Source organism: Elephantulus edwardii, unplaced genomic scaffold (genome assembly GCF_000299155.1).
Source record: "Elephantulus edwardii isolate Elephantulus edwardi_28Jun2011 unplaced genomic scaffold, EleEdw1.0 scaffold00027, whole genome shotgun sequence".
In the NCBI taxonomy this organism is placed as follows: domain Eukaryota; kingdom Metazoa; phylum Chordata; class Mammalia; order Macroscelidea; family Macroscelididae; genus Elephantulus; species Elephantulus edwardii.
The window spans coordinates 6,137,323-6,149,430 of record NW_006399777.1 but is presented as its reverse complement, the minus strand read 5'-3'; the positions used below and the strand labels follow the sequence as shown (position 1 = coordinate 6,149,430).

The window sequence follows — 12,108 nt, the reverse complement described above, 5'->3', positions numbered from 1 at the left end:
ACAACAGCCCTAAACTCTGCTCTGTCCTGTGCCAATCGCACTGTCTCTGACACACCCATCCAGATTACCCCAGTCACTGAATCAACTCACCTCATAGAGGGCCTTCCTCTCCTGTGCTGTCCCTCCACCCTCCCAAGCATGATGTCCCTCTCCAAGGACCGGTCCCTCCTTATGGGAAAAAAAAAAACCAACCCCCCAAAAAAACAAAACCCCACAAAATTGACTAAATTATGAGACGTTGTTAAAAACAAAATCTAAGAAACTTAGTTTGTGTGTGTGTACCATCAAGTCAGATCCAACCAGGACAGGAGGAGACTGCCCCTCCTTCTCCAGCAGAGAATCTGGTAGATTCGAACCACGTGCCTTTGGGATTGCAGAGTAGCTTCTTGCCACTGGGCCACCAGAGCTCCTTCAAACGTAGACAGCTATAGTGGCATAAAACTCCGCACTCTGTTAAAAACATTGCTCAGAGTTTCTTAAATTATTTTTCTGGAACATAAACCACAGGTTCATTTTAATCAACACAAACTACAATCATTAAGATATCAGCTTTTAAAAAAAGGATTTAATTTCCTATTGGCTACTAGTATTCACTTTGATGCATATTATTTGTCTTCAACAATTCCAATTAAGATTGGCTTAATTCTTTTTTTTTAAAAAAAACAAACCCACACATCGTACAGGTTCAGTAACCTAATGGCTGGTATTAACAGTGATAATCTAGTTATTTCATCATAAACTACTTTTCAGACTACATTTTTAAATAATAAAGTTGGAGATTTTAATTGCATAAGTATTTGTTTAAACATTTATAAATACCTACTCTACAGACTACCTAGTGGTTATAAAAGATTAACATCTTCACTATACACAAGATAAACTGAAGCTGCTTCATAAAAACAAACAAACAAACAAAAAAACCCCAAACAAAACCAACCGATTTCAATGTTTCATGACTTAAGAGTTTAATTTATACCAAAAGCAGTATTTTAAAGTCTAGGGGCTTAAACAGAAGAGAGAAATTCTGGCTCTCAATTTGAAATCTGAGAAGAATGCAAATGATCTTAGTATTAATGACATGTTAAAAACTGTCTTTCAGGTAATGTACAAGCAGTCTTGTGCAGAAACGGTACAGGATTTTGTCTAACCAAAGAACACACAATGAAAAATATAATGGAAAGAAGAAGAATTCTTGATGACGGTGCAAAAATTGCCTCAAATGAACCCAACGAGCTTCTAGAAGGGCGAACAAAAACCACAAGAGGCCTGGGGTTTCATGGAAATGCCAAGCTAAAAAAGTTTATGATCCCAGCACCTGAAACTATCTCAGTGCCCATCGACGACCTGTGTCAGTTCCTCGTCGTGGCTACCGACGGGCTGTGGGACGTGCTGGACAAGAAGGAAGTCGTCATGGTGGTGATGACCATGTTCCGTGCCTACAAAGCCGGGTTCTGCTCCGGCACACACAACCAGCACTCACCCTCCAAGCTCAGCGAGGCCACCACCATGCAATCAGAAGGCAGCATCTACACACTCTATCAGTATGAGCCTTCCGAGGAACACGTGGCAACCAGACACTCAAAAGAAAATACCCTGGACAACAAATATTTGGAATGTCCCACTTTTAACCTTGAAAACCTAGAAACGCGTCCACCTGAATTGATTAATCTTGAACCTCACAGCAGGAGAAAACCCAATGAGCCAGCCTGTGTGGGTGATCGGCCAACAGACCCAAAGGGGATGGAAAATGAACTGTATAACAAGAAGGATTTCTACGAGGCCGCAGCGAAGCACATCAGCTGCAAACTTGTCAAGGCCGCGTTAGGAGCGGGCTCCAGGAGCAACATTACGGTGATGGTCATACTCCTCAGTGGGAGTGCGTATCAGCTTCTCATATAAAAGAGAACTATCCGGAATAGAAAGAGGAAACATAAAGAGAATTCTGCAATGCATGAGAAGTCAGGATAAAACGAGAGTAAAGGACAGAAGAGGAGCAGCTTCTGAGGGTAAGTAATACCATTTATGCTTGTGGTTTTCTGCCAGGAAAAAGCAAAGAACCCAAACCTGCTGTTTATACCACTTTATTCAAACCTGAGCACCTCGATAGAAAACTAACCACGGGTGAACTGTGTCCCTTCCTAGTTCTGAAGGACTGTAAATGTACAAGTTCTGCTAGCAGTTGAGCAATTAAATAGATTCAATCATCTCTGACACATGGTAAATTTGATACAATGAAAACAACTGAAAGAATTAGTGCAATATACCAAACTGACCAAAATAAAAGGAACTTTGGAAAACAAGGCGGACTGAGAGATCATTACTAACATGGCAACACTTGTGTTAACACCTTACAGATACACTGTCTATTATGGGTCTAGCAATGTAAGAACAACTGCATCCCCTTCTTTCAAAAGGAGAGAGAAGGAAATAATTAGCTGTTTTAGTAACTGTACATTTTGAATACTTTTAAGCAACTCTTAAATATTACAGAAAAGTATTAAACATATATGGAGGCTACAAGGCAGCAGTACCCTATGGACAGTACATCTCAACAGTGAACTGAAAAGAATCAAGTTTAAATGTACATAATTGTTAGTGCATCCACTAGACTGGATCCGAGGGGGATGAGCTCCCTCCCTGCCCCCACACACCAAAACCACCCTATGCAAATGGCCAGCAGTGATCACCCCGAAACCAGACGCCCGCTCTGCCTCCTTTCTGGTGGAGAGCGTGCGTGTTTGAAGGAACGCTATCCATCAAGGTGCACTGAGCAGTGTCCACATATCACCAACAAGATGGGTTACACTGGATTTTCACCACCATTTCAAAAATAACAGGACTGTCTGTCATTTACATACAGTACACCACCAGTGTTCATTTTTCTTCAGAAGATTTGGAACTCTGTTCTTGTGGTTAATTTATTAAAACATGGAATGTACACTTTAAATATGGATACCAGGTGAAGTTACCATTTGCCTGAATACTGTGGCTAGCATAAGTATCTTTAGAGTCATCTTCTAATAAGGTAATTTTTTGAAAAGCCCAAATTAGCTAGGTTCCGAATCTTTCTCCAAGGCTGTCCTATTTTACCAGCGTGGCGGAAGTTACTGCTAACTGTGGGTGCAGAGTCATCGCCCCACAGCGCGGCTGGTAAGAAATGATGCCCCCCAGTCTTCCAACAAAACAAGTACACAGACATACGGCTCTCACCTTCCTGTCTATTGCTGAGACATTAGTCGGAGGGACACATGCATGTTATTAAAAATTAAGTTCAAAACACTTAAAAGAATTCTGTATTAGAAACTTGACTCTATGGTCAGTGTCTTCTTGTGGGAGTCGCTGCGGGCTGGTTAAACGCTCCGGTTGCACTGTGAACGTGTGGAAAGCAGGAGGGCACCCAGCTGGTTCCGAGAGTTAGTTACTACAACACTGGCTCCTGGCTGGCTGCGTGGGCTCCGTCAGGTCCACTCCTCTCGCTCTGGCCGAACTGCTTCCCGGATTCTGTGGTTCATTCTTTGGCAACTTTTTAGCTGATAAATAAACGGAATTAGATGGTTCACGTTAAAATCAGGTCAGCTGCTTATTGAAAACAATCGTTCCAAAAAAAAAAAAGGGAAGAGAACGAATATAAGGAAAAGTAATTAGAAAGAGTAAGACTTTTTGTTGGTTCATATGCATCTCAAAGTTGGATGATGGATATGGACGACAGAAGAAGTACAAATCCCTCTGGACTGCGGTGTTAAGCAAAGAGCACTGACTACCCCCCAGACTGCCAAAACAAGTAAGCAAATCTGTGTTACAAGAAAGGCTGCCATCCACGAGATGCTCTGCCGGAGAAGGAGGCGCAATATCCTCCTGTACCAGTCAGATCTGATTTGACGGTACACGCACACAAAAGAATAAAAAATAATAAAAAAAAAAAAAATTAAAAAAAAAAAGGCTGCCAGGGACAAGTGCTGCTCCCAGAGACGGCAACCCTGTCCCACATACACTGACCATGCTGTCAGGAGGGGCCTGTCCTTGGAAACAGACATCACGTTGGAAAAGGCGGAGGCTCAAGGAGAGGGTCCCTTCAAAGAGAGGGACCGTCACAGTGACCGAGTCCATGTGACAGAGACGGTGAGGGGGGCTCAGGGCAGGCCATCAGGTCTGCTCTTCACAGGGTCACTGTGAGTGTAGCTGACTTGATGGTACCTAACAGCCACCACAACAAACACGGAGAAAAACCAAACCATGTTCTCTTTTCATTGTTGCTTTCTAATTAATTACCTCGAAATACCAATTAACATTACATTCATTCTTTTCAAATATTTATACCAAGTATTTTTAAAACTTTTCTTGAGATGAGTGAGAGTATACAGACAAACTGGTTTCCCATTCACACCTTTTACTGCGTATCTTGAAATGCCAGAACACTGGCGGCTCCAGCAGGGAGTCTGATACATTCTGGTGTATACTGGAGATGGACCCACTGCAGACACTAAGAACTGAACTTGGTAAGACTTAACAGCAGTTTGGTATATAGAAAAATTTCTTTCATTCTACCAGAAAGAAAAGCTGTATTTTATTTGGTAACATTAATACTTATTTTAAGAAAAATATGTTGATAATAAAACCCAAACATATTGTTGTGGAGTCAGAAACCAGCTCCCTGCTGCCCCGGCAGTGGGCTTTCCAGCAGCTTTAAAGTGACCATGAGAAGAGTGTCCACCTTTCTCCAAAGGAGATGCTGGTGGAATCGAACCACCAAAGAGGCCTTGGCTTAGCAACACAACGCTCTACCAACGACACGTGCTCACCAACCAGGAGTCCTGGTTTCAGCTCTGCTAAATGCTACCAGTGGCCGTTCTCTGGAACACACACACTTCTCCTTCATTAAGATTTACCTGCTAGATTCACAGTCTGCTCCAATCCTGATGTCCTCAAGTGTGTTTGGTTTACATTCTGAGGGCACTGTTACTATCATCTCTATTCCATGTCACTGGTTATAAACCTGGTTGTCTCTCAACCTTAGAGATGGACTGTCATGGTAAACCCTAGCTTTCCTGTAGCTTTGATTCAGGACACTCATAAGTTAAGTGTCTAGCTAGCTGCACTGCAAATCCTTTGTCCTTTTTTTGTTCTGTATATCCCAGATCAACGGCCTGCACTTTCAGAATCGTGGGTGCTGGACAATGTGTGTGAGGGGCAGGAACACTAAGACGGGAAAGAACATTTTCAGGGTGGGCCGGTTGTCTCTCACTGTTCACAGAATGGCAGTGTAAATGGTAATGTGATTACCAAATGATAAATAGAAATTTCTAGTCAAGCATTTACAAGCAAATTGCAGTAGCTACTGAAGTATTCAGGGTAAAGGTTAGTTACCATTATATACTGCACTGTTAAGTAACACCAACTTGGACCCTGGAATGAGGAGAGCGAGACCCTTTCTTTCCTTGGTATCCCTCTCCAAGGAGGTAAGTAAGGAGGAGCTTTTAACAACACTGACTAAAGATGCAGATTCTACCTGCTATCTATGTGGAAAACTGCAGTTAGCACGTTGCCACACACTTTTAAATTGATGACCATGCTTAGAAACATTTTTTTCCTTTCGATGTATTACGTCATTTGCGGCAATGTGTTAACTGTTTCCCCCGAAATACACGTTGCAAATAGTATCGTCTCAAGTAGAATGGGGGAGAGTGATGCCATTCTGAGATTTCCAAGGAATGAGACAAGGGTTCCCCACAGTGGAGCCTTGAGCCAGCGCTCTAAATACCAAGTCCTTGACCGCTAAATGACAAAGAAAACCATTTCTGCTCAGCAAACCACCCTCCTCCTTGCGGCCCTTCTATGACTATAGAAGCCCACAGACGTGGAAACCGTTCCTGAACCGTCAAGACTGTGAGGAATTATTCCAGACCGAGTTAGAAGATGCACAAGGAAAGCAGCAGCACAACGTTTCATCAAACTTCGGACAGACCACACAGTTACTGTACACCGCACACACGCATCTGTCCAATTAAGCATGCTCTCTTTGGGAAATGGTAGAAAAGAACATCAAAGGAGACGCAGGCTGGCTTATTAGAAACCACAAGGTTGCACAGTTTGGCGGGTGGAGGGAGGTGGGGAAGGAAATGGGAAGGATCAGAGTGATGAGACATAAAACACAGGGTAATGATGGGCAAGGTCCAATGGTGATTAATTTTATAAAGCATATAATGCAGGAGAATGATTATATGAAACACACTGTGAGTGAAGAATAGTGTGAAACACATTGTACACAAACTCTGTAAGCAAACCAATTTTAAAAAAGTAACTGAAAACTCTAACCTATAGGCTACTTTCTAGTTGAAAAAATATCCTTATTAGCACATCTAAATAAAATGTACAACATTTTTTAGGTGTCTAGCCAAGTTTTAATACCCTTAGAAAGAGTAAGAGACTGATTTGCAGGACCTAGTCCTTGTCAATTTGTGTTTGATGACTAACTTTTCAGATAATGTTCCTTAATGTACCTGCAACCATTTGTAAAGAAAGTGTACGGAGTACCATCTGTCACCACTGGGCCAATATTTCCCTAGCAACGGCAAGCGAAAGTCGCTCACAAAAATATTTTATGTAACAGGCAATTTTTCTGAGATGAATCAACTCTCTCACCTAGTGAAAAATGAAGAATTTTCTTAGTTGTCAACTGGCTAAGTTGTGTGTCTTTAATAGGAAACTGTATTCAGAGACAGGTATGTGGACACCTCAGTTAAAACCAGCTTCTGTACAATATGAAAACCACTGCAGGGCAAGAAAGTACTGTGCACAGAAAACAGAAAAGGCAGTGAGCTGCAGGAGAGGCACCAATGTCGCTTCAGAGGTCGCATCTACACCTTAAAAAAAAAATCACTGCAGTGCCGACAGAACTAGCTTTATTTTGGCTACAGAAAAAGGAGAGTTCCTTCACGCCGCCAGTCTGATCGCCTCCAAGGAGCTACTGGAACAGCAAGCATTAGCTGAAGGCACCTCAGCAGGAAGGTAAGGGCTGGGAGGAGAAGCTCCTGTGAGGGGCCTCTGCCCTGGAGACCCTACGCTTTGAACTCTGCCCCACTACAATGTCACCATGAGAAGAATTTCTCAGTGGATACTTAATGTGCTGCTTGTCCTTTCACGTTTTCCAGCTCTGTGATTATGTGAGAGATTTAGAGAATTACTGGCCAGTGAGGAAGAAATTTCATTCTGTCTACACATTCTCAGGAAATAATCATCACTGTGCGTTTTAGCTCCATTTTCCTATGAAAAGTATAGGCCAATGGGAAAAACCTGTTTGAGCCATTTCATCAAAGTTTAAGATTTCAATTTATATAGAAGAAACATAGGGTATTAGAGACTAATTGGTAAAAATGTAATGTTAAATTTAATAATATACAAAACACTCTCAGGTATAAGAGCCCTAGAATGCTAGAATAAGGATAAAAGTTTACGGGGGGAAAAAACTCCAACTTTTAAAAGGAGACTGTCACCCAATTGTCATGAACAGAATAACATACAAATGAGAGTATATTCCTATGACGGATTATTATCAGGTGGAAGTAGGAACAAGGCTTGGCTGCACGGCACAAGAGGCAAGCACAATCATGAGCAAAGTAACCGAATCACAGAAGAGCGCCACGGTCACGATCCCATTTAGAGCAAACTCAGAAGAGGCAAATGCAGAAAGGCAAGTCTATTAGTGGATAGCAGGCACTGAGCAAAGGGAAATGATAGGAGGCTGGGACACTCAAACAACATGCTCAAGAGAATTACTGTCACTAGATTACACACTTCAATGGTTAAAATGGCAAATGCTTGGTAATATCTATATTTCGTCACAATTTTTTAAGAAAGTCAAATCAAGTATGTTACAATTTAACTTATTTTACCTACATTTATGTTTTATAAAAAAAGTTCTTACCTATTGCCAAAAAGATTTCATTTACATTCATTGATGTTTTAGCTGATGTCTCCATGAATAACAAACTGTTATCATCTGCGTAAGACTGTGCTTCCTGTTCAAAGAACAAAAACAAGGAAATCTATTTTTTGAACATGCTACATCTAGTTTATTGTTACAGGGGGGGAAAAAAATTAAAAAACAAGAGGGTGGTGTGCTTATTACTATTTTGATGACTGAACCAACAACTATGCAATCAGCAATTACCAGTTAAAACTGACTCCCTGAAGGTGCCAAGTCACCCACTGACAGAGAGGCTGGGGGTCCAAACCCGCCCACCTGTGCTTTGGGAAGCAAGGTGCTCTTATTTCTGAAAGGTCACAGTGTGTAAATCCTACGAAGTATGGTTTCCTGCAGCACACACCAGGAGGGCATCTGGTGGGGCCCACTTGCCATTCCTGCTAAGCTGGTGGTAGTGAGTTCAAGGCTCTTCTAGGAAAGAGTGCTACACATAGAACTGCCCATTTTTTGAAGATTCTCACCACTGGACCAACTGGCAGCATCAGGATGGATGGTGAAGAGATTGAGATTGTTTACAGCTTCAATTTGCTTGGCTCCATGGTCAACACTCTCGGCACTAGTAGCCAGGAAATTAAAAGATGTATTGCCATGGGAAAGTCTGCTGTTAGGGACCTCTCCAAAGTACTGAAGGATAATGGTGTCTCTCTGGAGACTAAGGTGCCCCTGATACAGGCCATGGTCTTTGCAATCACTTGTTATGCATCAGAGAGTTGGACAAAGACTAAGGAGGCTAGAAGGAGAATTGAGGCCTTTCGGCTGTGGTGCTGGAGAAGAGTATTGAGGGTACAATGGACTGCTAGGAAAACAAACAGATTCAACCTTGAGAGGGTTAAACCAGGCTGCTCCTTGGAGGCAAGGATTCTGAGGCTCCGTCTGACATACTTTGGACATGTTGTAAGGAGGGACCAGTCCTTGGAGAGGGACATCATGTTTGGGAGAGTGGAGGGACAGTGCAGGAGGGAAAGGCCCTCTATGAGATGGACTGATTCAGTGATTGGGGTAATTGGGATGGGTGTATCGGAGATGGTGCGATTGGCACAAGTCAGAGCAGAGTTAAGGGCTGTTGTACATAAGGTCGCTATGAGCTGCAAGCGACTCGACAGCACATAACAACATCTATTTTTAACATCTCTTCTTTTTATCTCGTTTTACTTTAATTTCTCTTTATACTACCCTACCCAGGCTAAGCCAGTTTTTGCATTAAAGTTGCTTTCAAATGAGGACTTCCAGAAGGAAAGAAAATGATCTTACTGCAAATATAAAACAATGCTGGGTCTCAAAGGTCATTTTTACTGATGCCCACTAATTCCATGTAGACCAAGGACGACTTCTCCCCATAAAGGGTCTAGCTACCACCACGTGTTGAGGACGTAACGGTCTTGGAAAGACTGATGGATTACACCTTACAGAGTGACTCACAGAAAGGATCTGGGGCACACATAACCTACTCACAGAAAAAAAACACCAGGCTAATCATAAATCATTTCACTGCGCTGTGGCAAATGTGAAAGTCAGACAGACTTGGGTTTAACGTAAAATTCAAACACTAGTCACTTCAGTCACTCACCTACAGTTTTTACGCAGCTGTCACAAGAAGGAAATGTGTGTAGCATGCCTGGCTCAGTAACTAAGGTGGCAGGAAATAGCAGTCAATGGGTTCTAACAGATCTCCCTCACCTGCCCTTATTACAAGTACACTGACATTTACATACAATGGCTCTACCCAGACTTCTCTGAGAGAAGCTGACAAGGCAAGATAACCAGCCGATTTCAATTTCCTTGGCTTAAGCTGGAATGCTGCTCGCATCCTCTCTATTTTGCAGCAGAGAGCACGCTGGATTTGCTGTATTACATAATGAAGATAAATAATGAACTTTTTGTTTTTGAATGTTTTCTTAAGAATAACCATATGATTATGAATGTGTCCCTGAATATATGTGTAGTGATGTGTATCACTGGAAGATGAATTTAAAAAACATTATGAAGGACATTAGTTAAAGAGTTTGTGCAGGCAGTGGTTGGATGGGACAATTAATTTTTACTTCTTTTTTTTTTAATTTATGCACGTATGTGCCAATTCAAACATTTATTTTGTTAATTGTTTAGCTAAACATACTTTTCTCAGATTTAGAAAGTCAGGTTTATCAGTAGAAATAGTTTATAAACAGAACATTGCATATATCCAAAAGGAAAATCCTGTACTATTATTTTTAAATTACAATTCAAGTGTAGACGCAGAAGAAAAAGAGTTTAATGACTATATGGCTACAAGCGAAAGTCAAACCCCACGTACCTGGAAATCTACAGCTCTTTTATTTGCTAAGTCAGCCTTATTTCCTGATAAAGCTATGACAATGTTGGGACTTGCTTGCCTCTGAAGTTCTTTAACCCAGTTTTTTGCTCTTGCGAAGGATTCCTGTTAATACAAAGATAAAGCAGCTTGGCATTGGCTCAAAACATGGTCAGGGAACATCTCTGTGAAAGAAGTTGAACAGAATTCTCAGTACTGAAGATGGGAAGACCTCCTGAGAATTCCTGGATCATTTGAGATACTTTGATCTCATTTAAATATTAACTTATAAAAGCCATGCTTGGGTGTTTTGGTTTTTTTTTTTTTATAAAGCCCCATCACCTCCTTTCTCCACCCTGAAGCTGAGAAATGGGTACCCGGCCTGAGTGCGTGGTGGGAGCTCCCGCCCTCACCTCATCTGTGAGGCCCCTCACCTCATTCGTGATGTCGTACACGACGATTGCAGCCTGCGCTCCGCGGTAGTACATCGGTGCCAGACTGTGGTAGCGCTCCTGACCAGCCGTGTCCCATATTTCAAACTTGACTGTGGTGTCATCAAGACACACAGTCTGGGTGAGAAAGGCAGCTGGAAGAGGAAAAGGGCTGCAGTAAGTTGACATCACTACTCTAAAATTTATTTTCTAACAACAGACCAGCAGCAAAGCTTTTATATACCGCGAGTCCACAGTTAACGGCTTTCAGAACTGTGCATCAAAGAGAGGAAACGTCATCGAAAAGGCCCCACCCCAAGCGTGCAGCAAAACCATAGACTGAAAAAGTTGTTCTACATTGAAAGAAGTCTATTAAAATGTTCAGTAAGTTTAAATGTCCATTCCTCAATGTGTAATTTTTAACAACTTAAGGAACACGTTTATATGGAATGTGGGAGGAAGAGATCAATCAGCACCCCTGGAACTACAATCCGCCCGGCAGCACCTGAGGCCCCAGGAGCACCAGAGTCCCAGCCCCTTCACCGTCCTCCTGCTTCTTCCCGGCATCCTCTGGGGATTTAAACCCATCTCTTTACCATTACATCAGCACTTTTGGATGGTGTATCACTCTTTCAAACATTAGGACACTTTCAGTTTGTCCTCATAATTGAGCTGAGATGCAATTTCTTTAGTACAGACTCAATATTGACTTCTACCTTTTCATTCCTGCTGTATCTTCCTTTCACTGTCAGCTCAAGGTGTGAAGTGACAGCCATTCTCCTAAACTAGTAGATGCTTTAAAAACTTTTTCTTAAAATCTGCCAACCATGCAAGAAAATTATGATCCATTTCTCTAATAATGTCACTATTTTCTAAGATACTTACTGGTGAATAAGATAAATTATACCAAACAAGCCAAGTTTTTTAACGATTGCAGCATAAAACATCCATCTGGGGAGCTCTGGTGGCCTAGTGGCAAGGAACTGCAACTACAATCCCAGAGGCGCGTGGTTCGAACCCACCAGATGCTCTGCCGGGGAAGGAGGGACAATCTCCTCCTGTACCAGTCAGATCTGATTTGACGGTACACGCACACAAAATAGTAATTACAAAAAAAATCCATCTACTTTTTATGCTTTTTAAAAAAGGGTATGTGATTAACAATTTTTTTTTTAAGAAGCCATTATATAAGTCTTTAATGAGAAGGATAGACAAGGGATTGAAGGGATTTTGATGAGAGTGAGTGCATTCCATTTAAAATTCACAGAAAATGGCACAGAGAAGCCACATTTAAGGTAAGCTTTGAAGGAATCTTTGAGACGATGTAGTGGCATAATCCATCAAGTGTCGTGCTGCTAAGCAGAACACCCTGCATTTCTTTTTTTTTTTCTATAATTATATTTTAT

General features: G+C 41.8%; 2 protein-coding genes across 2 annotated transcripts in view; one reads left to right on the top strand and one right to left on the bottom strand.

Annotated features, from left to right (window-relative positions):
• The window catches only part of PP2D1 (protein phosphatase 2C-like domain containing 1), a 26,787-nt gene extending 24,888 nt beyond the window's left edge, over positions 1 to 1,899 (top strand). Inside the window, exon 3 of the mRNA XM_006883407.1 lies at positions 1,100 to 1,899. Within this exon, the coding sequence (XP_006883469.1) occupies positions 1,100 to 1,899 (800 nt within the window). The remainder of the gene's footprint in view (positions 1 to 1,099) is intronic.
• Positions 1,900 to 3,404: 1,505 nt separating this feature from the next.
• The window catches only part of RAB5A (RAB5A, member RAS oncogene family), a 28,503-nt gene continuing 19,799 nt past the window's right edge, over positions 3,405 to 12,108 (bottom strand). The window contains exons 2-5 of the mRNA XM_006883340.1: positions 10,706 to 10,857; positions 10,275 to 10,397; positions 7,922 to 8,015; positions 3,405 to 3,530 (exon numbers count right to left, since the gene is read on the bottom strand). Coding sequence (XP_006883402.1) covers positions 3,415 to 3,530; positions 7,922 to 8,015; positions 10,275 to 10,397; positions 10,706 to 10,857 — 485 coding nt within the window. The 3' untranslated portion in view covers positions 3,405 to 3,414. The remainder of the gene's footprint in view (positions 3,531 to 7,921; positions 8,016 to 10,274; positions 10,398 to 10,705; positions 10,858 to 12,108) is intronic.